Source organism: Chrysemys picta, chromosome 1, assembly GCF_011386835.1.
Source record: "Chrysemys picta bellii isolate R12L10 chromosome 1, ASM1138683v2, whole genome shotgun sequence".
NCBI lineage: Eukaryota > Metazoa > Chordata > Testudines > Emydidae > Chrysemys > Chrysemys picta.
In genome coordinates, this window is record NC_088791.1 from 66342981 (window position 1) to 66368194 (window position 25214).

The following is a 25214-nucleotide window of genomic DNA, read 5'->3' on the forward strand; positions in this document are numbered from 1 at the left end:
ATGACCATTTCACATGTATCAACTCATGATATCTCCGCTCTCCATGAATTTCCGGCTATGCGACCTTGATGTATATTCGGGTTAGGTGTCACTAGCCTTGCAGCTCTTGCCGCTGGCGGATGTGTTTCATTGTGGCTGAGTTATTGCTTATCAAAATTGCGGAATGGGTCATCTTGACCCTACGTCACAAATTGGAAAAAAAAATCGCTAAAATATTAATTTTTGCACTAAATAAAACATTTTACATATGAATAAATTCTCAGAAATGTAGAGAAATTAATTATAATTCATATTCCCTCCACACGCGCACAGGAATTGAAATAATGACATCTTCATTATTTTATTTGTATTTTTTCCCCTCTTTTTCATTTTTTTTATTTCTTTTTTATTTGATTTTTTCCCCTCGAATTTGGCGCCCCATTTAACTTGGCACCCTAGGTGACCACCTAATTTGCCTATATGGACAGGCCGTCCCTGTACAGGCTCCTGGGTTTGTTGGGCTCTCAGCAGGTGAACACTCCTCTCCCCCACTCCCCCCCGCATCATCTTAAATCATTCCCACAACTGCAGCACTGGTACCGAGTCCATGACCCAGGACTCCTGCTCTCCCATGTCTCCCAGAAAAGGTCCAAAATTCCCCTGGCCTGCCCCCTATACAGAAGCTCAAAGGGGTAAAATCCCATAGAGGCTGGAAGAACTTCCTGTATGGCAAATAACAAGTCTGGTAGCAGCCTGTCCCAGTGTCGCGGGTCATTGCCAACAAATTTTTTTAACATGGATTTCAGGGTGCTGTTGAAATGCTCCACCAGCCCATTGGTTTGTGGATGCTATACCAACATCTTGAGGGCCAGGATCCTAAGTAATTCACACAGCTCTTATATCAGCTTTGAAGCTTTGATGAGAAATTGGACCCCCCCGTCCAACAGAATTTCTTTTGGGATCCCAACCCTGGCAAAGACCTTCATGAGCTCGCCTGCTATGGTGGACGCTTTCATCACACCCAGTGGAATGGCCTCAGGATACCAGGTGACGTAGTCTACAATCACCAGTATGTACTGGAACCTGGATGCGCTTTTCTGCAGGGGTTCCACCAGATCTGTCCCTATCTGCTCAAACAGTACTCCCACTGCAGGGATCAGGATGTGGGCCTTTGGCACCACTTTGAGTCCTGTGAGTTGACACTCATGGGATGAGGCACAAAACTCACACATTTCTTGGTGGATGCATGACCCAAAAAAGGACTATCCATTGTAGAGTGTTCTCTTGCCCCAGGTGTCCAGTGCAGCACTGTGTGGGCCAGCAAAGTAGCTCCCATAGAAATCTCTTAGGCACAAGTAGCTGATGCCATGTGTCTTGGATTTTGGGGTCTCTCACTATCCAGTACAGAGGCTTGTTCTGAACTTCAAAGTGAGGCCCCTCTGGTGTCCATGGGCCTCCTTTCCCTTCTCCTTCAGGTGTGCCTATTTGTTCCCAAGCATAGCTCAGGGTCTGGTCTTCCCGTTGCTCCCACACAAAGTCCCCGTCTTCCATCAATCAGTCATTGTCCGTCTCGTTTAAAGCCCCCGTAGTCGCAGGTTGGATCACTGGCACCTCTGCCGGGTTTGAGAGGCCCTCTTTCTGCTTCCTCTGTCTCCTCTTGATCCATGAGCCTCCTCACTTTTGGGCATGGGTTGGTCGCCACAGGGTGTTTGCTGCTCCCCAGGAGCTCCCCAAATCACCTCCAGTCCCATCCCAGGGCTACCAGGGTTCTCAGGACAAATTTTTTGGTGTCCTTAGAGTGAGGCCACCAACTCTTACAGGTGGCTGCGCTCATATTTTTCCCTAAAATACTTGATTAGCTTTAGGAAAAACAAATAAATATGCACATATACACATCCAAATCATTGTAATTTATTTATTGCTAGCTAGTAAGTCTGTTGTGAAAAGTGATATTAACAAACATACAAATATCACTTTTCACAGTGGACTTACTCAGCCCTGGCAAGCCTGGGGACAAATTAAGCCCTGGATGAGGGGGTTGGGAGGCAGCGGGGTTAGGGGCGATGGGGTGGGTCGGAAGGTGGCTGAGGGGAGGCAGCAGGGCGTTGGAGCCTGAAGCCCTGTGGCCAGATCCCAAAGTCCCATGGCCGGGCGATGGGGCTTGGGGATGGAGTCTGAAGCCGGGCAGCTGGAGCCTGGGGTCTGCTGCCACACAGCTGGAGCCCAGGGTTGGAGCCCGAAGTCCTGTGGCAAGAGCCTGCTGCCCCACCCGCCCTGGGCTGAAGCCCTAAGCCTGAGCCCCAATACCCCTGGGAAGGTGGGAAACTCAGTGGTTGCTCCTCCAACATTGTGCCCCATATGTCTCCAGAGGGGGACAGGGCCCAACCCTTGCTAGCAGTCCCAGTTTGCTGAAAATTTTTCATTTTCTCTATGCCCCAAAACCAGCTTTTTTTTCTACTTTTCAAAATTGGCAACAAACCAAAAAATCCATTATTTGCCTTGCACTAGCTACACCCCAAGTGCCTGGCTACGGCTGTGAGCGCTGCTCAGGGGAATTCCCCGATGCATCCTCCAGCACTTTGCTAAAGCCTTGCATCCCCCAATCCTTGCTGGCCATTCCCCAATATATGAGGATGGGAGGAAACCTACTGCTGCTGCACAGCATGGGAATCCAGAAAACTTCCCCTCTCCCATCTGATGCCTTCTCTAAAACTCCCTCAATAAAATCTCGGGAGAAATGAACCATTTCCAGAAAGGATCTAAGAGCTGTGACATCTGTGGGAACTGGTAGTTTAAGAATCAGCTCCACACTCTGTTGATCAGGGGAATGCCCCTTCTGTCCCAAAATCACTCCAAAATAGTTTACGTGTTGGGACCATGATTGAGCCATTCTTTAGATTTACTTTAAACCCAGCTTCCTGAATCTTTTGTAACACCCTGTCCAGTACTTCCGAATTCTCTTCCCTGGGGTCTGAGTGCAAACCAGGATGTCATCCACATAAGAAATTACACTGTCGCTTTCAAGCATTCTGTCTTTAACTGATCTATCTCCATACCTACTATCATCACTACCATTTGCTTACAGAGCTGCAGGAAGCTCCCAGAAACCATTACCATGCTCCTGTACAAAATCATTCAAGCTATTTCCCAAAATCATTTCCAACTTCTTTTTCTTTCCAGATATTCCCTTTCCTTCTAACGTAGCTTCTTACCCAATCAGGCTGTCAGCCTGAGCCCTGAATCAGTAGCAGAATGTAATGATAAATCAACTCATGGGCTACGACATGGAAAATTACAGATTGCGATCCTGTTCCACCTTCCCTTTCCCCTATTGCAAACAAACAAACTTCTTGTATCAATTGTCCCCTCCTCTCCACCATTCCTGGCAACTGGCTCACCAGATCCATTACCCAGGGTTTTCAGAACCCAAAGCAGTGGTAACTTAATTTAACTTAACTGTTTCATTCCAGGTGGTATCAGGAATAAATCAATGGGAACACAGCGCTTCCAGCTAATGAAAGATTGATACAAGTAAGCATGCTCCTATCTAAAACGACTATTTATTAGATTTAAGTACACACAGACACAAGCAATAGGTTTAGAACATTCCAAATAATTACCTAAACTCTGAGATGGTATTGAGTAATGAGCAGCAGGTCAGCAATGGCCAGGTGCCTCCCTGCCGGAGAATATGGTTTTGGGGAAAAGTCTCTCAGGATAGCTTCAGAGAACTGCTCCAAAGTATACTCCATTATCTAGTCTTGTTATAACTAATTTTTACAAAACTCATAGCTCATTGTGACTCCTACTGGGTCATCACTTCTCCTAACTTCAATCAACTACTGGTTAACAAAACATTCTACATCAAAAGCGCCCAGCTCAAGGTCTCCATCCACTTATTTTCTTTCAGTCTCATAATTTGTTGATGCTTTTCTCCCCTCCTCCCATCACGATAAATAGAAACTGCAAGCTTGCAGCTAGTATTCTCCAAAAGCCCTGCTTATGCAAATTAACCCTTAACTATGTGGTGTTCTATTTTATTAATTCATGGTGGCTGAATAAACATAATATTGCTGCAATTAGCATAATCAAATTCTGGAGTAACACACCTCTCAATTCTCGGGTAATACAGCCACCGGAGACCCATTCCAACACCTAACCCGCCATGTCACGTAGAGAAGGGTCATCAACATTAAGAAACAAAGGGGACTCAATTCCCAACCAACCATCAACACAGAAGGGACATCACCCTTACCTACCATAATTGCTGCCGGTAGAAGCCACAGGCAGCCACCCGCCATCATTGCTACTTCTGCGAGGAAGAGCTGCCATGTAGGGGAACCACCTCAAGGAGCCTTCTATGGTGGGTTGGGGGAAAACATGGTGACTCAAGATGTGCTGGGCCAGGAAAAGGGTGGTCTTGTGTCAACTAGGGTTGTTTGTTGGGGGAATGGCACACTTTTGAGGGAGCCCATTGTTAAAATATTGGCAGCACAGCCCTGCTCCTGAAGACCTAAGAAGAGTTAGCAGTGATAGTTTAAACTCGAGTCAGATTCCAGTGGGGGTGATTCCATTCTGGCTAGCTACGTTCAGCTAGAAGTCGCAATGGACACAAAATTCTTCAATGCCTTCAATGCTTTGCAGTGTTTAGAGGTTTTCAATGTCAGAGGTGGCTGCATTCAGCAGCGGGTGGAGTGTTCTCTGCTTTCAGTTTTATAGCTAGTCTGGTGCTTTGGCTTTGGCTTTTTTGGAGAAAAACACTATATAAATGTCTATCACATACGAAGACTGAAAGATCATACTACAAATACCCCCCAAATCAACATTTAAAATGACAGGCTTGGGGTGTTATCTTCACTAAATTGCCATGATTGACATTTTTGATACTTTCTGAAGTTAGGAATTCCCGAACAACGTCGTTTAGGGCTCTCCCGTCTGGCCATACAGTATATGGAAAAGAACGCTCCAACTTTGGGCCAGATCCTCAGCAGATGTAAATTGGTGTAGCTCCCTTGAAGTCATGGATTTGTTCCAGCTGAGGATCTGGCCCTTGCTCCTCTGCTTTTGGGCCAGCCTGGGAAAGATTGCACTACATAGCAATGCTGTACGGAACGTGCACTGAGGCCCTGCTGACGGAGACTTGAGGAAAGGGGAAAGCATCTTGTACCAGCAATGCTTCTGGCTGCACTGGCGCTGATGGCTTCTGGTGAGAGCAACCTCCAGCCCAGCATAGATTTCAGTGGGAGTCAGGCGCCTAAATACCTTTCAGCATCTGGGCCCAGGACTCCAATGTCTTTTGGATAGCAGGTAGATAAGAAAATGTGAAAGTCGGAAAAATCTTGTGGCTCCAAAAATGGCTTCAAGGATCCCCTCCTCTCCCCATCAAGGAAGAATCTGTGATTTATAATGGAGACAGTGCTGGACCTGGTATTACACTGGCACAAATGGGACTAGAGATATGTATTTACACCTCCCATTTTGTAAACTTCTGCAGTGCTTTGTTAAATCTAGCAGCTGACAGATGAATGAGGAAATGAAACAATATATGTTTTTCTTTGAGTAACAGAAAACCACACCTTTCTTTACAAGCAGTTAGAAATACTAATTCGGATTTCCCAAAAGGGCTTTCTTCATAGTCTCTTCCCTGCCTGTATTTGCACAATTCTCCTGATTAAGATAAAAATCAATACAGTAGTGTTCTGGGGTGGGTTTTTTTTCCTTAACGTATATAAATTGCATGTGTAGTAAGGTAAAAATCTAGGCCTGGAGCATTTTAGCTGTATTTGTTATGAAAAAACAGAGGTCCATAGCACATACAGTCCATGGCTCCCACTATCAAAGTATGTGAGCAGTACTTGCCACCTCCATGAGGTAGGGAGCGAAGGAACACAGAGACCAAACAACAAAGGAAATCTGTGGCAGAAGAGGGAATTGGGTCCCCAAGCCAATGCCCTAACCATTGGGCCATCCTTGCTTTCATAATAATAAAGAACAGGGTGTGGGCTCTGGGAGGGAGTTTGGGTGCGTGAGGGTGTATGGGATGCAGGATCTGGGAGGGAGATTGGGTGAGGAAGGGGTGTGGGGTCGGGCTCTGGGAGGGAGTTGGGGTGCGCGGTACAGGCTCTAGTCTGGGAAGGGGGTTGGGTTGCAGTAGGGGGTCGGCGCTTACCTCTGGCGGCTCCCAAAAGTGACCAGCACACCTCTCTGGCAGCGGCTCTTAAGTGGGGAGTCCAGGGGGTTTCCATGTGCCACTGCCCACAAACACCACCCCAGCGCTGGGGGCGGGGGCAGCATGTGGAGACCCCCTGTCCCCCCCGGAGCTAAAGGGCCATTCCGGCCGCTTCCAGGAGCAGTGTGCAGTGAGGGCGGGCAGGAAGCCTGCCTTACCTCTGCTGAGCTGCTGGCTGCGGTGGCTGGGGCCCACGCGGGCCCTTTTAAATTGCCCGAGCCCCTGGGCAATTGCCCCCTTTACTGCACCCCACCCCACCCCACAACCCGTCAGTGGGCCTGGATAAACTCGGGAAATTCAGGGAAACTCACACACTGGACAGCTTGGAAAGTCATCAGTAAGGAGCACAAACTATATTCAACTCTGGGCTGTAGGCTAGCACACAGATGTACTCGGTAATCTAAATGTGATCTCTTGTCACATTATTTTACTACAGAGGGACACATATATATATATACACCTTCCCTCCTCCCCCACCACCAAGAAGAATGTTTGTTTTTGAACTTCTGTGCTTAAGGTGTCCAATTCATTTCAGGTTTTTTTAGTAAAGATTTCCCTCTCCCTCGGGCCTCTCCTACCAGTTTTGAAGCTGACATTCCTGTGGTTGGGCCTTTTAGCTGGAGTGGCCCAGATCAGGCTTGTAATGGAAACTCAGTCACAACATTAACTACAGAGTTGCTATTGTCATACTACAATGTTACAGGAACAGAAATCTCAGGGTCTGAGCTTGTTGTTTTTACGAAGTCAAAATTCACATCCACATTTACAGATCAAAGGGGAAGTAACATGTCAGGGTCTGCAAAGTGCTATAGCGATTTTAGGTCTGTTGAGCAGGGCCTGTTGGTATAACTGTAGATAGCGCCAGGGCCCTAATTTAGCACACATCGCAGTAATAGAGGTGTTCTTTCACCACTGGAGAAAAAGATATAGTATAAACTGTTCTCTTAGGGTATAGAATGCCAGTCATTACTGAGATTTATTAGTGTAAGTTTCAAAATAGCATTTGCTCAGCATAATAATACCTAGCAACACCTACACAGAGCATATAGGCCACAAGAGAGGCATCATTATCCCCTTTCTGCATATGGGTAAACTGAGGCAGAGGTAAAGTAACTTGTTCAAGGTCACCCGGCAGGCCAGAGGCAAAGCTTGCACTACAATGTAGGGCTGCTGAATCCCAGTCCAGTGCTGTGTCCACTAGGCCACACTGCATCTCCAAAGACAGCAGAACTTACAGATGCCAGAGTGAACTAGACAACCTTTTAACCCACCTACCAAAGTATTTGCAGTTTATCATTCAAAGCTGGGAGCTGCAGGGAGGGGCTGTTGCTTTAGATGCCCAGCATGGCAGGAGGAACAGCTGAGAACTCAAGGGAAGTGCCGCTGCTTTCCGGGAAGGGTGTGACTTGAGCTGTTCCTGGTTGTTCCTCCCCAATATTAGCAGGCACACGTCGTCTCTAGTTTCAGTGGTAGGAGCCTGGGTTTGCTACGCTGCCAGCATGAAGGCTTTGCTAATCCTGGGGTTTCTCCTCCTGCCCCTGGCTGCTCATGGGAAGATCTACGAAAGGTGTGAGCTGGCAAGAGCAATGAAAAGGCTTGGGCTGGATGGATACCGGGGCTACAGCTTGGGACACTGTAAGTCTGCTTCCTTGGAGGAGATGTCCATGTGATTCAGGGGGCAGGGAGGGAAAGGGGATAAGTTGACAGGTGCCAGTTTTCCACTGGCAAATCCAGCCAAAACAGGGACCTGGCAGTGTCCCGTCAGATGTACTGACTGGAGACCAAAAGTCTGCTTACCACGGAGGGTGGGAGTGGGAGGGGAGGCACTGGGTCATCAACCTTCGACAGCCCCCGCTCAACCAGGGTCGTCTTCTATCTGCAGACAGGCGGGAGGTAGGCTCTGAGTCCAACTGCAGCTCCTTTCCCAGCCCTGGAGCAGAGGGAGCCCAGCTGGTGAGGGAGGGAGGATGAGACAATCCAGCAACAGGGAGGGGGGAGAGCAGTGAGCGATAGGGGGAGGGCGAGAGAAGAGTGAGTGGGGACAGGGCTTTGGGGAAGAGGTGGGACTGGGGCAGGGGCTCGGGAGTTTGATTTTCAGCAATTAGAAAGTTGGCATCCCTACCCCAAAACACTTACTGGTGTTTCCTTCAAAGATATTGGCCCCATGTGGTGTTCATATGAAAATCAAAAGTTTTACATGTAGAATGGTTTTTTTCTTACTCTTCATATTTAATAAGGATTGTGAATCTGATCAGATTAAAAGGAAGCAAAACTACCTGTGTGTACTTTGTACTAAATAATCATTTGCATCATCTACGAATGGGTGATACAGGGGCATTTAGATTCGCATTTATGTAACATATCAAGCTATGAGGAGTTTTTATCACCAGAGAAAATACATCCATCTGTGTGTGGTTATTTTTTTTAAACGGAACCTTCACAGGGGTGTGCACAGCAAACTACGAGAGCGGCTTTAACACAGGTGCCACAAACTACAATCGAGGTGACCAAAGCACTGACTATGGGATTTTACAAATCAACAGCCGCTGGTGGTGCAATGATGGCAAGACTCCAAGAGCCAAGAACGCATGTGGAATCCAGTGTGGTGGTAGGTGCAATATAATGTTCCCACAGGTAACACTATGAACGGCAAATTCTGCCTGATTGTGTGAGCCCATAGCATTGCAAAGTTATAACCGAGGCCATGTTTTGCCCCTAGTATCCTTACATTAAAAAAACAACCCCTTATTCTATTTACAAAAGGGCGGGATTGCAATGTGTGGGGATGCATATGTGCTATTAAAGGGGCGTTCCCAACGGATTTTTTAAAAAGCAATTGTGTTCCTTCTTTTCAGACTTTCTGTTTTATGTTTCCTTAGTAAAAACAATTCCCTTTTCGAGAAGCACTTATTACTTACTGGTTAGGTTGATTTGAGTACCCTTAACTTTGTTCTTAGAGGATGAAGTTCACCGCTGGGCAGAAGGCCAGCACAAATGCCGGTTCTTGACCTTGCTTCATTATAAAAATAAACATTTTAAAGTTTCTAATTTAAAGAGACACAATCAACTTGAAATCTAGTCCATTTTAAGAAAGAATTAAAAATAGTTTCAAGACTATAATATTCCCTCCTCCCCCTGACAGTTTTTGTATTTTTACAATCACTCTATTTTTTTTGGACTTGTCTCTGCTGTTGCTGTGTGAGAGACCCACACAAACAATCCAGGGAACTGTCTGTCTGACTATACATAAAACCAGCAAAATAGCTATCCATAAAGAGTAAAACCAATGCTTTTGGAGAGAGTTAGCACAGAATTTATGGTCTCACCTAAGACATATTACTCCCAAAAGCTGTCAAGGGCACCAAGGAAAGAAGATGGAAAAAATACCAAACAATATTTTTCTCTCATTTCTTTCAATTTCTAGTGGCTCATAGGTGCTACTTGTGGTAATAGTTGGTTTAAAATTTTCAGACAAGTGTGTTATATTGAAGCAGATGGTATGGTATCCCTTTATAGTACTAGAAGACATTTGCTTTGAAATTAGATCATTAAATAGAATTCAGCAAAGAAAGTCTAATAGAAACAGATAGAAACTATAAAGAGAGGAACATAGCAATTACCATACTGGATCAGACCAGTGGTCTTTCTAGTCCAATACGATGTCTCCAATATCCTCTTTACTCCTGGGGGAATTCTACGCCAAAAATTAAAAATTCCGCACACAATATTTTAAAGTTCTGCAAAATTCTGCATATTTTATTTGTCAAAATAACACAATATAATCACATGTATTTCAATCATTTTGGTAATTTATTTTGAAATACCTGTCAGCAAGGATGTCTGTAACAATACAGACAACAAAAAAGATCCAGGAAATGTTTTTTGACAAATAGATTCCTTACTAGGCATATTAATACAGGACTCTGAGTAATAATTAATTTAAACTATAGTACAGAAACGTATTTCCCGCACCCCTCAGAAGCAGTGCAAAGACTTGGGGGAGTCAGGGGTAACGGAGGAGCTGAGGGAGCAGGAAGTAATTGCTGGGAAGGAGGCTGAGTGTGAAGTTGGGGGGTTGTTGGGTATGGGTGGGAAAAGTATGGAACAGGTTTTTTTGAGCCGTGGGGAGGGATTGTTAGGGAGCTTCCCCCATGCAGACCCTGGATAACCCCTAGCCTCTCCCGTTCAGTCAGGCACATCTGCCCCTGTCCACATGTGTCCTTCCACCCCCATTTAGACAGGCCCCTCCCCCCAGAATACATTCTATTCTATGTTTGCCTATCACCAGAGGGTCCTGTTCTTGGTTGGTCCTTAGATGCTACTGTAATTAACTTGATTAATAAATAATAATAATAAAATATTATTTCAGCATCAATTTTAAGATGACAGATTCAAAAAAAATGAAGAGGAACATGTTTTTTTCTCCCCCCTCTTTCCACTGTATTTCTTTTTTAGAGTTACTGACAGCAGATATTACAGCGAGTGTAAATTGTGCAAAGAGAGTTGTTCGCGATCCTAATGGCATGGGTGCATGGTACGTTTAAAACTATTACAAGGACTAATAACAATGACATATCTGTGGGTATAGTTGGGGGGAGTCCAGTTAAAAGAGAGAGACTACAATCTTCTTTTGGATAAACAAGTTTGTATAGAAGCAACAAGCAGGTTGCTAATATTTGCATGCTTATTTATTAACATATTTGAACTCAGAACTTGTATATTAAGGGTTCACAGCAGAATACATTTATGGACATTGAGGCTTCTCAGTTGTAGCTCTGATACACATCAAGGCCACTTGGATCTTTACAGCAGCAGTGGAGATAACACTCAGATCTTCCTCCTCCAAAAACTCCTACACTTGGACTGAAAACGACTCTCTATTCGTTATTAAAGGTGTAGGGTCTATGACATACAGTTGACCAGTTTTGATTCCATCCAGTATAGAGCACTGGCACTGTGAATGGGAGTCTTTTCCATCTGCTCTAAACAACAGTCCAGGTGCCCTCTCTAGGTTCACAACTCACCTACTTCTGGGGTTTGACTTTTCTAATGACCAATAAAAGAGCACAAAGTCCGGTCTAAACCTTCTCCACAGACTTGGGTGACCTGACAGTTCCTAGTTCAGGATTGCTCAGCCCACCCTTTAAGTCTTCTTGGCCTTCTTCCTCCCTTTTAATTCCCTCTAGACTTGTTACTTCTGGCAGGTGAAATGGGACCGGATTCAGCTGTTGTCTTCAGGACAGACAATCAACCCCTTCCTGCCCAGGTTCGCCCCGCTTGTCCACCACAAGCACACACACTCTTCTACTTAGAGAAATGTATTTGGTGAGCATCTGTGGTTCCCAGGAATTCAAACACCAGTGTAACAAATCCAAATCCACCAAGGACTTCAAGATTACATCTATGCTACACAACAGGGCCACTTGATCCTTCATATGGCAGTGGGGATGGAACTTAAATCACTTTTTTCCGGAAGTTTAGTGCCCTCCAGCTGGAAATAAACAGGAATGTGCATTAGTTCTATTTAGCAGGATAGCGCTTATGGCACAAAACTGAACAAATTTGATTCTATCCAGTAGGGAGCAGCTTCTAATTTTCCCTGGGGGTGCTCAAACCCTGCTCAGCCCCAGACCCCTCCCCCACTCCATCCCTTCCTCCTAGCCCCCACCCCACCTCTTCCTGCTCCTATCCCACCCGGGCCCCACCCCCATTCCACCCCGTTCCCCAAGGCACCAACCCACCCATCTCTTCCTGCCCTTGCTCAACCCCCTCCCTGCCTCATTCTGCCCTCCCCCCTGAGCATGCCCTGTCCCCATTCCTCCCCCTCCCTCCCAGCATCTCCTGCATGCCACAGAACAGCTGATCCATAGCTGTCAGAAGGCACTGGGAGAGAGGGGGAGGAGTTGATCAGCAGGGCCGCTGGCGAAAGGGAGGCACTGGGAGGAGTGGGGGAGCTTGGCTGTCGGTGGGTGCTAAGCTCCCGCTAATTTTTTTCTGAGGGTGCTCCAGGGCTGGAGCACCCACGGAGTTGCTGCCTATGAGCAGTGTCACAAACACTCCAAATTTATGTGGCAGGAATAACAGCTGGTAAGTGGGCCTTTTGACAACCTTTTAGGAACCTTTTAGGCCATTCAGACTAGCCAGGTTCTCTGTCGGGATTGGACCAGTAGCAAATTATTTGTTATATAAGCTTGGATCTCTGCAAAAAAGTTAATCGTACATAAATGTAATTGGTTGGTTTTTTCTTGGGGGGCTTTGCAGTAATTGATGAGCTTGCCATAATCAACTAACGTGATTTTTAACTCAAACAGGGTGGCATGGACAAAGAACTGCAAAGGACGAGATGTCTCCCCGTGGATCCGTGGCTGCGGGCTATAAAGTTATGGGGTTTATTGCATCTTGGTTCCCTTATAATTAGGGAGCTTTTCACATGCAGCAAAATATTCCCTCTTCTTGCTTCCCTTTTACAATTAATCATGTTCAAAATGAAACAAATTCAGGAGAAAGGTTTGCAGGGCAACTGACTGGTAAAATGCAAATATTTTACTCCTCCGTGGATGGTTCCATGTGACCAGCTGCAGTAACTTATTTTGTGTTCTACACAGTTTTAAAGGTCTCGTATTACCTCTTTATAATATATACATGTCAGAATAAGCCAGATCTGTTTTTCCTGTGAAATCTTGCAACTACTTTGTTCTGCTAATTAGTAGCAGTGTGTAATCTTGCTTGTGAGCTCACATTCATTACACTCAATAAAATGATGTACTTTGCACATAATTTTTGTGATTATTGGTTAATATACAAGAGAAAGTGAATATGACATTATGAACTTGGACCCAGGTCCTCAAAGGTATTTAGGCTCCTAATTTCCATTGATGTTCATTTAATGGAAGCTAAGAGCCTAAATACCTTTGGAGAACGGCCTGGCACTATGAGATAAAGATTATGGCAGAAGCACATAATCACGGACACCTACATGTTTTATTTTGACTATCATAGTTTGTAAACACATGGTGCAGAATGGTAATCTGTTAAATATAATTATGTTCCAAAACCACAAATTCGGGTTTAAAAAATCTGTTACGGTTGTAGCAACTACACTGATGTCACCAGGGGTGGCTCTAGGCAGCGTAGCAAGCAGGTGCTTGGGGCGGCCAACGGGAAGGGGCGGCATGTCCAGGTCTTCGGTGGCAATTCGGCGGTAGGTCCCTCGGTCCCTCTCGGACGGAAGGACTCGCCGCTGAAATGCCGCCGAAGAACAAAGTGGTGGCGGTAGAGCTGCTGCTGATCGTGGCTTTTTTTTTCCCCCCCACCACTTGGGGCGGCAAAAACGCTGGAACCGGCCGTGGATTTCACTCATCACATCATTCACACAACCCAAGCACTTAAAAGCAAAGAAATGAATAGTTAAAAACACTGGACCTCTTACACTGGCCACATGACAAACACACCCGCTGGTCCCAGTTTACAAGGTATTGAAGCACACGAGTCATCCACGAGGTCGCGGGGAGTGGAGAGGGACTCTCAGCACTCCTGCACACCCCAGCTAGTAGATGCTCCTTTGGAGACTATTACCAGCTGGCAGAGTTAGCTCTCCACTGGAGCATAGCAGGCAAGAGAAATCAGGGAGCCAACAAGGACACCGAGAACTGCAGCTAGTGGTGTGCCCCAGGGAGACAGAGGTGCAGGTTCACAGCAAGGTGATCATAGGAAGGAGCCCAAGGATACCAGACGATTGTCCAATTGTGTTGCCAGAATTCTGGTCAGTGTGTTGTGTTGGGATCCCCACTGACGACGTGGTGGAACCCTCTGCCAGTGTTAAGGCCCTGGGCTGGGACCAGGTGAAGTAGGGTGAGCCAAGGTCCCCCTATCCTCTGCTGCCAACCCCATCTCTGGGGGGCAACCTTCCCACCTTAGGCCAAGAGGCCTGTGTTTGTCTGCCATCTCCCAGATACAGGATGTCAGGCGTTAGCCTGCTTGCTGCTGTGCCCTGCCTCAGGGCCTGAGCCCTGGACTTCTTGCTGCCTGGCCCCTGCCCAGGTGACCAGGACCATGGAGACTGCTAATCCCCCTTTGAGCCAGTCTTTCCAGAAACACAGAGCGAGGGGGCCTGCCCTCCCTCTGAGCCTGATGGGGAGGGACAGCCGCAGGACCAGTGCAAGGATATTTTGCTCCCTAGGTGAAACTTCCATTGCGCCCCCCCCTTCTCCTCCCCTCCACCCGGAGCATCGCTTATTATAAACTTTCAAAAATGAATACTGCATAATGTGGCATTGTTCATTAGAATTAATACAAGGGGGTCAGAGGAGATGATCACAATGGTCCCTTCTGGTCTGGGGGAACCTATGAGCAATGAGGAGGGTGAGAATGCCCCCAGCTCACAGGGTCTCTAAACATTCCCAGGCTCTGAGTACTTCGCCCTCCGGGGGGGACCCAAGGGCAAGGAGGGCAGGTGAGGATCTCCCTGGGGATCAGGGCTGGCTCCCTGCATTGGCACAGTGCCACCGGGGGGGCAGGGAGGGTCAGTGTTTGGAAGCAGCACCTGCACCAGCCCTTTCCCGTCCGTCGCACTGCGGGGTTTTGTTTCACTTTCCCTTGCCCCAGGAGGCAGCTGCGCCCGGCCCCAGGCATGGCACGTTGGAGGGCGAAGCTCACCTGAGCTCAGGACTGCATCCTGCCTCCCCCAACGGTTTCGTCCCTCGGCCGCACTGGACGCCACGCCCGGCCGGCTGTCTCCTCCTTGCTCCACCACAGGCTCCCACTGACCATCCTGTGCGGTACCCCACGCTGCGGGGGCGGGTTTGTTATGGCCTTGCTCCCCGCCCTGCCCCGCTCAGCTGACTCCCGTGACTCTGGACACCGCTTTTTGGCGCCCCCAAATCTTGGCGCCCTAGGTGGTTACACCGGCCCTGGACAGCCGCAATCTCCTGCACCTCTGGTGAGAGCAACCTCCAGCCCCATAGATTTCAGTGGGAGTTAGATGCCTAAATACCTCACAGCATCTTGGCTTATGACTCCCAAGTCTTTAGAATAGTAGGTAGAGAAGAAAATGGGAAAGTAGGAAAGATCTTGTGGCTCCAAAAATGGCTTGAAGGATTCCCTCCTCTCCCCATCAAGGAAAAACTTGTGATTTACAATGGAAATAGTGCAGGACCTGGTATTACACTGGCCCAAATGGCACTAGTCACATACATTAATACACAAGCTTGGCAAACTTCTGCAGTGCTCTGGTAAAATCAAACTGTTGACAGATGAATGAGGAAATGAAACAATGTATGTTTTTCTTTCTTTCTTTACAAGGAGTTAGAAATACTAATTTTGGATTTCCCAACAGGGCTTTCTTCATAGTGCTATTCTCTTCCCTGCCTGTATTTTCACAATTCTCCTGATTATTCTCTTCCCTGCCTGTATTTGCACAATTCTCCTGATTAAGATGAAAATCAATACAGTCCTGTTCTGGGGTGGGGTTTGTTTTTAACATCTATAACTTGCATTTGTAGTAAGGTACAAATCTAGCCCTGGAGGCCAAGAATGGAGCATTTTAGCTGTGTTTGTTATGGTGAAACAAGCCCACACCACATACAATCCATCTATGGCATTTATATGGCTCCTACCATCGAAGTGTGTGAGCACTGCATGCCACCCCCATGAGGCAGGGAACAAAGGCACACAGCGACTAAATGACAGAGGAAATCTGTGGCAGAAGGGGGTATTGTGTCCCCAAGACAATGCCCTAGCCACTGGTCCAGCCTTACTTTCATAATAATAAAGAACAAACCCTAAGTGAAAGAGTCTCTAGTCCACTTGAATATAGTTTTAACTTTAGGTGTTGGGATGTTACAACATCTGATCAGAGTCCACAATTCCCTCCTTCGAAAGGATTATTCCAGGGAAAAAAGTTGTTCTAGTGAAGTTAATGCTGACTCTACATATCAGCAACTCCAGTGCAATAAATCCATACAAGCACCTTGTCACTAGCCAAAAGAAATAGATAAACTCGGGAAATTCAGGGAAACTCGCACACTGGGAAGTGTGGAAAGTCAATGTTAAGGTGTGGAAACTAGATTCAACTCTGGGCTGTAGGCTAGCACACAGACGTACTCGGTAACCTAAATGTGATCTCTTGTCACATTATTTTACTACAGAGGGACACATATATATATATATACACCTTCCCTCCTCCCCCACCTCCAAGAAGAATGTTTGTTTTTGAACTTCTGTGCTTAAGGTGTCCAATTCATTTCAGGTTTTTTTAGTAAAGCTTTCCCTCTCCCTTGGGCCTCTCCTACCAGTTTTGAAGCTGACATTCCTGTGGTTGGGCCTTTTAGCTGGAGTGGCCCAAATCAGGCTTGTAATGGAAACTCAGTCACATTAACTACAGAGTGGCTATTGTCATTCTACAATGTTACAGGAACAGAAATCTCAGGGTCTGAGCTTGTTGTTTTTAACAAAGACAAAATTCACATCCACCTTTACAGATCAAAGGGGAAGTAACATATCAGGGTCTGCAAAGTGTTATTGCGATTTTAGGTCTGCTGAGCACGCCCTGTTGGTAGATAGCCCCAGGGCCCTAATTTGGCGCACATTCCTGTAATAAGGGTGTTCTCCCACCACTGGAGAAAAAGATATAGTATAAACTGTTCCCTTAGCCAGTCATTATTGAGACTTATTAGTGTAAGTTACAAAATAGCACTTGATCAGAATAATAATACCTAGCAGTTACACAGAGCATATAGGTCACAAGAGAGATATCATTATCCCCTTTCTGCATATGGGGAAACTGAAGCGGAGTGACAAAGTGTGGAGTAGAATGTGGGTCTGTTGGATCCCAGTCCAATGCTCTGTCCACTAGTGCACACTGCATCCCCAAAGACAGCAGAACGTACAGATGCCACAGTGAACTGGACAACCTTTTAACTCACCTACCAAAGTATTTGCTGTTTATCAAAGCTGGGAGCTGCAGAGTGGGGCTGCTGCTTTCCGGGAAGGGTGGGATTCCTGCTGTTCCAGGTTCTGCCTCTCCACTATGAGCAGGCACACTTTGTCTCTGGTCTCACTGGCAATACCCTCCCAGGGCATATTGTTCCAGGACCCTGAAGGTGGAGAAGGCACATCTGGTGAGTGCACATTTGTAACGACACTACAGGGGTTAAAAGCAATTGTGTTTAATGTTTGATTTGCCCTGAACAATTGGGATGCATTCGCGGCCAGTACAGCTACTGGAAAAGTCTGTTAGCGTGTCTGGGGATGGAGTGTGAATCCTCCAGGGTCATCTCCATGAAGCTCTCCTGGACTTACTCTGAAAGCCTTTGCAGAAGGTTTCTGGGGAGGGCTGCCTTATTTCGTCCTCCACGGTAGGACACTTTATCACGCCAAGCCAGTAGCAAGTGGTCTGGAATCATTGCAGCACAAAGCATGGCAGTGAATGGTCCTGGGTTTTGGTCGCATTCATGCAACATTCAGTCTTTATCTTTCTGAGTCAGCATCAGGAGGGTAATATCATTTATGGTCACGGGGTTGAAATAGGGGAATTTTTGTAAGGGAACAGTAATCCCCTCTGTTTGGTGATCCCCGACACATTAGACCCTGGTCATGCTGGGCTGTTTGCACTTGGCTAAAGAGATCATCCCAGAGAATAGCCATGCAGGGGTGGAGGAGTGTGCTGCACATTCACCCCAAAACTGCAGCCCCTCCATTTAAATGGCAAACCCAACCAGCATTGGTTGCTATGGGAAAGGAGGGTGCTGCAGTTTGAAACCATTCCCACATGTTATGATCACGGAAGAAGCCAGCCCCGCGTACCTTTGGTTTACCATGGCTGCCTGAAAACTGAATTTTGTTGCCCAGCCGTGTGTGATGTGTCACCATACCAGCAGGTGCTCAATATAAAAGGCAAAATGCGACCTTGTACCTAAAACACATGTGCTGTCTGCTGTGAATTGATTGATTCACTGTGAAAGAGTCTCGCTTTTGTTCTCAGAAATGTATCTTCTTAAAATCTACTCTCTCTTTTTTGCCCCCTGCAGCTGCAAATGTTTCTATGCTCCCCGCATCAACTCTATCTCTGAGGTTATCGCAGATTAGAAGGTGAAAAAAACACACTTGGGATGACATGTTTTCAGAGCTCATGCAGTCCTCCCGCACCGATAGGGCACAGCTGAATGCATGGAGGCATTCAGTGGCAGAGACCAGGAAAGTATACAATGAGCGTGATCGGAACACGCAGGAGGAGATGCTGAGGCTAATGGGGGAGCAAACGGACATGATGAGGCGTCTGGTGGAGCTGCAGGAAAGGCAACTAGAGTACAGACCCCCGCTGCAGCCATTGTGTAACTGCCTGCCCTCCTCGCCAAGTTCCATATCCTCCTCACCCAGAAACCCAAGAACGCGGGGAGGGGAAGGATCCAGGCACCCTGCCACTCAACTCCAGGGATGGCCCAAGCAACAGAAGGCTGTCATTCAGAAAGGTTTGATTTGTAGTGTGGCTACAATAAGCAATGTGGCCTTGTCATTTCCTCCTCCCCCACCCTGTTATAAAACCCCTTGTACACCCGGGTTACCTTTTACGAGTCAGCGTTATCAGTGATCTCAAGGGTTTTTTTAATAAATAAAGAATGAATGGATTCAGAACAATAGGGACTTTATTTCCTGTGCCAGCTGTGGTCGAAGAGGGGGAGGAGGATTGACTTACAAGGAAGTACATTCACAAAAGGGGGTGGCTTTGCATCAAGGAAAAACACACACGACTGTCACACCATAGCCTGGTCAGTCATGAAACTGTTTTTCAAAGCCTCTCTGATGTGCAGCACACCTCGGTGTGCTCTTCTAATTACCCTGGTGTCTGGCTGTTCAAAATTGGCCGCCAGGCAATTTGCCTCAACCTCCCACCCCACCATAAATGTCTCCCCCTTACTCTCACAGATATTATGGAGCACACAGCAAGCAGCAATAACAATGGGAATATTGCTTTCGCTGAGATCTAACCTACCCAGCAAACAGCACCAGCACCCTTTTAAACGTCCATTCTACCACTAGACACATTCTACCATCATTCTGCACTTGCTCAGCCTATAGTTGAACTGCTCCTTACTGCTAACCAGGCTGCCTGTGTATGGCTTCATGAGCCATGGGAGCAAGGGGTAGGCTGGGTCCCCAGGGATAACTATTGGCATTTCAACATCCCCAGCGGTAATTTTCTGGTCTGGGAAGTAAGTCCCTTCTTGCAGCTTTCTGAACAGCCCGGAGTTCCAAAAGATGCGAGTGTCATGCACCTTTCCAACCATCCCACGTTGATGTTGGTGAAACTGCCCTTGTGATCCACCAGTGCTCGCAGCACCATTGAAAAGTACCCCTTGTGGTTTATGTACTGGCTGCCCTGGTGGTCCGATGCCAAGATAGGGATATGGGTTCCATCTATCGCCCCACCACAGTTTGGGAATCCCATTGCAGCAAACCCATCCACTATGACCTGCACGTTTCCCAGAGTCACTACCTTTGGTAGCAGCAGCTCAGTGATTGCTTTGGCTACTTGCATCACAGGAGCCGCCACAGTAGATTTGCCCACTCCAAATTGATTCCTGACTGACTGGTAGCTGTCTGGCGTTGCAAGCTTCCACAGGGCTATCGCCACTCGCTTCTCAACTGTGAGGGCAGCTCTCATCTTGGTATTCCTGCGCTTCAGAGCGGGGGAAAGCAACTCACAAAGTTCCATGAAAGTGGCCTTATGCATGCGAAAGTTTCACAGCCACTGGGAATCATCCCATACCTGCAACACTATGTGGTCCCACCAGTGTGTGCTTGTTTGCCGGGCCCAGAATCGGCATTCCCCTGTATCAACATGCCCCAATGCCGCCATGATATCCCAATTGCCACATCTCGTGCTTTCAGGAACGTCTATGTCCATGTCCTCCTCACAATCTTCCTCGTGCTGGCAGCTCCTAGCTAGCCTCTGCACATACTGCAGGATAATGTGTAGGGTGACCAGCTGTCCCGATTTTATAGGGACAGTCCCGATTTTGGGGTCTTTTTCTTATATAGGCTCCTATTACCCTCCACCCTCTGTCCTGATTTTTCACACTTTCTGTCTGGTCACCCTAATAATGTGTGAGGTGTTTACAATGCTCACAAAAGCAGTGTGCAGCTGAGCTGGCTCCATGCTTGCTGTGCTATGGTGTCTGCATGGATAACCCAGGAAAAAAGGCATGAAATGATTGTTTGCCGTTGCTTTCAAGGAGGGAGGGAGAGGAGACTGATGACGTACTCAAAACCACCCGCGACAATGTTTTTGCCCCATCAGCCATTGAGAGCTTAACCCAGAATTCCAGTGGGCAGTGGGGACTGTGGGATAACTACCCACAGTGCACCACTCTGTGAGTTGATGCTAGCCACGGTATTGAGGACGCACTCCGCTGACCTAATGCGCTTAGTGGAGACACGCATGATCAACTGTATAAAATCGCTTACTAAAGATTGACTTCTATAAAATCAACCTAATTTCGTAGTGTAGACAAGCTCATAGGCGCTGATTCCGTGGGTGGCTTAGCACCCACCGTCAACAAGCTCCTCCCCTCCCCTCCCAGCACCTCCTGCCCATCGCGGAGCAGCTGTTCTGCGGCATGCAGGAGGTGCTGTGGTGGGGGAGGGGAAGGAATGGGGACAGGGCATGCTTGGAGGATGGGGTGGAAGTGTCACAAAGAGGCAGGTCAGTGGTGGAGCTGGGCCAGGAAAATGTGGGGTGGAGCCTTGGGGGAAGGGGTGGAGTGGGGGCAGCATGGGGCCGGGGCGAGGAAGGGAAGAAGCAGGTTGGGGTGGAGGCTTGGGGGAAGGGGTTGAGTAGGAGCGGGGCCTGGGGCTGAGCGGTGGCTGAGCTCCCCTGGTGAAAGGGGGAAGTCGGCACCTGTGCTTTGCTAATCCTGGGGCTTTTCCTCCTGCCCTTGGCTGCTCATGGGAAGATTTACGAAAGGTGTGAGCTGGCAAGAGCAATGAAAAGGCTTGGGCTGGATGGATACCGGGGCTACAGCCTGGGACACTGTCAGTCTGCTGCCTTGGTGGAGATGTCCATGTGATTCAGGGGACGGTGAGGGAAAGGGGATAAGTTGTCAGGTGCCCGGTTTTTGACTGGAAATTCCAGACAAAAGGGGGACCTGGCAGTGTCCATTCAGATGTACTGACTAGACACCAAAAGTCCGGTTACCACGAAGCCGGGGTCGGGGAAGGCACTGGGTCATTAACTTGCACCAGCCTCTGCTCAGTGAGGTTCACCTCCTATCTGCAGACGGATGGGTGGCAGGCTTTGAGTCAGACTGCAGCCCCTGTCCCAGCCCTGGAGAGCAGAGGACGTCCAGCTGGTGGGGGAGAGAGGATGAGACAATCCAGTGACAGGGAAGGGGGAGAGCAGCCAGCGATGGGCGGAGGGGGAGAGAGGAGTGAGTGGGAGGGAGGACCTTGCGGGAGGAGGTGGGGCAGAGGCTGGGCCTCAGGAGTCCGGTTTTCAGCAATTAGAAAGTTGGCATCGCTACCCCAAAACACTGGTGTTTCCTTCAAAGATATAGGCCCCATGTGGTGTTCGTATGACAATCAAAAGTTTTACATGTAGAATATTTTTTCTTACTATGCATATTTAATAAGGATTGTGAATCTGATCAGATTAAAAAGAAGCAAAACTGCCTGTGTATACTTTGTATTAAATCATGATTTGCATCATCTACAAACAGGTGATAGAGGGCCATTTAAATCCATATTTCTGTAAAATATCAACCTATGAGGAGTTTTTATGAGCAGAGAAAATACATCAATCTGTGTGTGGTTATTTTTTTTTTAAACGGAATCTTCACAAGAGTGTACAGCAAGATACGGGAGCAACTTTAACACAGGTGCCACGAACTACAATCCAGGTGACAGAAGCACTGATTTATGGGATTTTACAAATCAACAGCCACTCGTGGTGCAATATTAAAACTGAAGGCAGGTTTTGACCACAGTTGCCAACTTTCACGCGGTAACTAAGCCCCCAGATTTTCACAATAAGACAAAAATCAAGCTAACCCCATTTCAAAACAAGGTCAAAACAAGCCAGTCCCTAAGAACCCCAACACTCTATGTGACTAGATCCCCCTGGCGTGCAGTCTGGGATTGTGGTGCACCCGTTGTGCACCCCTGACTCTCTTCTATCCTTGCCCCTGCTTGCCCCTTGCCCCTGCTTGCCGGGAGCCAATCAAAAAAAAAAGAAGCAACAAGCTACAACAAGCAACAAGGCAAAATCTAGCCAACAAGCAACTCAGAAGCCAATTAAGCCAAAAACAAGCCCAATTTCTGTGTTTTTTTATAGGTTTGACATGCCTGGTTTTGATCCTAGTAGCCCTACATTGAAAAACCAACCCCTTATTCTATGGACAGAGGGGCGGGGTTGCAATGTGTGGGGATGTATGTGTGCTATAAAAGGGGGTTCCCAATGGATTTTGTAAAAAGGAATTGTGTTCCTTGTTTTTCAGACTTTCTTTATTAGGTTTCTTTAGAAAAGGCAAGTCCCTTTTCAAGAAGCACTTATTACTTACCAGTTACGTTGATTTGAGGACACTTAACTTTGTTTTCAGAGGATGAAATTCATTGCTGTGCGAAAGTCCAGCACAAATGCCAATTCCTGACCTTGCTTCGTTTTAAAAATAAGCATTTTAATGGTTGTAATTTAAAGAGACACAATCAACTTGAAATCTAGTCCATTTTAAGAAAGAATTAAAAGTAGTTTCACGTGCTGCAATTACCCCTCATTCCTGCTACTAATTTTTGTATTTTTACAATTGGTATTCTTTTTTATGTACTTGTCTCCTCTGTTCCTGTGAGAGATACCCACACAAAAAAACAGGAATCTGTCTGTCTGACTATACACAAAACCAGCAAAATGGCTTTTCACAAAGAGTAAATTATGGAGAGGGTTAGCACAGGAATTACAGTCTCACCTAAGACATATTTCATCCAAAGAGCTGTCAACGGCACCAAGCAAAGAAGATGCCAAACAATATTTTTCTCTTATTTCTTTAAATTTCTAGTGGCTTTTAGGTGCTACTGGTTGGTTTAAAATATTCAGACAAGCATGTGATATAGAAGGAGATGGTGTGGTATCCCTTTACGGTACTAGAAGACATTTGCTTTGAAATAAGATTGTGATATAAAATACAGCAAAGAACGTCTAATAGAAACAGATAGAAACTATAAAGAGAGGAACATAGAAATTGCCATACTGGATCACACAAGCGGTCCTTCTAGTCCAATACAATGTCTCCAATAGCAGTGGCCAGTACCACATACTTCAGAGGAAAGTGCAAGACACCTTACAGTAGTCGGTTATAGTATAACTAGCCCACAGACTGAGGCCTGGTCTACACTACGGGTTTAGGTCGACTTTAGCAGCGTTAAACCGAATTAAGCCTGGACACGTCCACACAACGAAGCCCTTTCTTTCGACTTAAAGGGTCCTTTAAACCGGTTTCTTTACACCACCTCTGACGAGGGGATTAGCGATAAAACCGGTCTTTGCGGGTCGGAATTGGGGTAGTGTGGATGGAATTCGACGTTATTGGCCTCCGGGAGCTATCCCACAGTGCTTCATTGTGACCGCTCTGGACAGCACTCTCAACTCAGATGCACTGACCAGGTAGACAGGAAAAGACCCGCGAAGGTTTGAATTTCATTTCATTTCCTGTTTGCCCAGCGTGGAGAGCACAGGTGACCCCGCAGAGCTCATCATCACAGGTAACCGTGATGGAGTCCTCCCAGGATCGCAAAAGAGCTCCAGCATGGACCGAACGGGAGGTACGAGATCTGCTCGCCATATGGGGAGATGAAGCAGTGATAGCTGAACTCCGTAGCAGTAAAAGAAATGGAAAAGTATTAGAAAAGATCTCCAAGGCCATGAAGGACCGAGGCCATAACAGGGACACACAGCAGTGCCGCGTGAAAATTAAGGAGCTACGGCAAGCTTACCACAAAGCCAGAGAAGCAAACGGAAGGTCCGGGGCAGAGCCGCAAACTTGCCGCTACTACGCGGAGCTGCATGCGATCCTAGGGGGTGCAGCCACCACTATCCCAACCGTGTGCTATGACTCTCTCACTGGAGAAACACACAGGGAAGACGGTTCGGGGAACGAGGAAGATGACGATGGAGGTACTGTAGGTAGCTCACAGCAGCAAGGAAGCGGAGAAACCGGTTTCCCCAACAGCCAGGATATGTTTGTGACCCTGGACCTGGAACCAGTAACCCCCGAACTCACCCAAGACCCTCAGGGCACACAGGAGACCTCTGGTGAGTGTAACTTTGTAACTATTTGTAAACATTACAAAAAAAAAGCAAGCGTGTTTAATGATTACTTTGCCCTGGCAATCGCGGCCAGTACATCTACTGGAAAAGTCTGTTAACGTGTATGGGGATGGAGCGGAAATCCTCCAGGGACATCTCCAGAAAGCTCTCCTGGTTGAAATGGGGTGATTTTATTAAGAGGACATTCAGAGGCGCCCGTTCCTGCTCTTCTGACCAGAAATGTTCCCCGCTGTTAACCACGCGGTAGGGGGAGGGGTGAAGTGATCATCCCAGAGAATCGTGTGTGTGTGTGTGGGGGGGGGTGGTTTACTTGTGTTTGTGCCGCATGTTAATCGGGAAACCGCAGCCCCTCCTTTTACATTGAAACCCCATTTTAAATGGACAACCCAATTCATCCTTGATATGGGAAATGCGCTGCTGTTTGCAACCTTCCCCTTAATGCCATGGCTCATGAAGCCGTACACAGGCAGCCTGGACAGGAGTCAGGACCTGTTCAACTACAGGCTGAGCAAGTGCTGAATGGTGGTGGAATGCGTTCCACGGCATCAACCTGCCCCAGTGACACCATGATTTCCACATTGCTGGGGCCTGTGCCTTGTGAGAGGTCTATGTCCATGTCAATTTCCTCATCACTCTCGTCGCCGCGCTGCAATCGCCTCCTCGCCTGGTCCGGGTTTCGCCTTGGCATGTCCT

The 25214-nt window shown here is 47.2% G+C and overlaps 1 protein-coding gene across 1 annotated transcript; it reads left to right on the top strand.

Annotated features, from left to right (window-relative positions):
* Window positions 1–7636: 7636 nt before the first annotated feature.
* Window positions 7637–12980, top strand: LOC101940227 (lysozyme C). Its single transcript, XM_005280040.4, has 4 exons — window positions 7637–7843; window positions 8652–8816; window positions 10664–10742; window positions 12520–12980. The coding sequence occupies exons 1-4, from the start codon at window positions 7708–7710 to the stop codon at window positions 12584–12586; spliced, it is 447 nt and encodes a 148-aa protein (XP_005280097.1). The 5' UTR covers window positions 7637–7707; the 3' UTR covers window positions 12587–12980.
* The last annotated feature ends 12234 nt before the right edge of the window (window positions 12981–25214 follow it).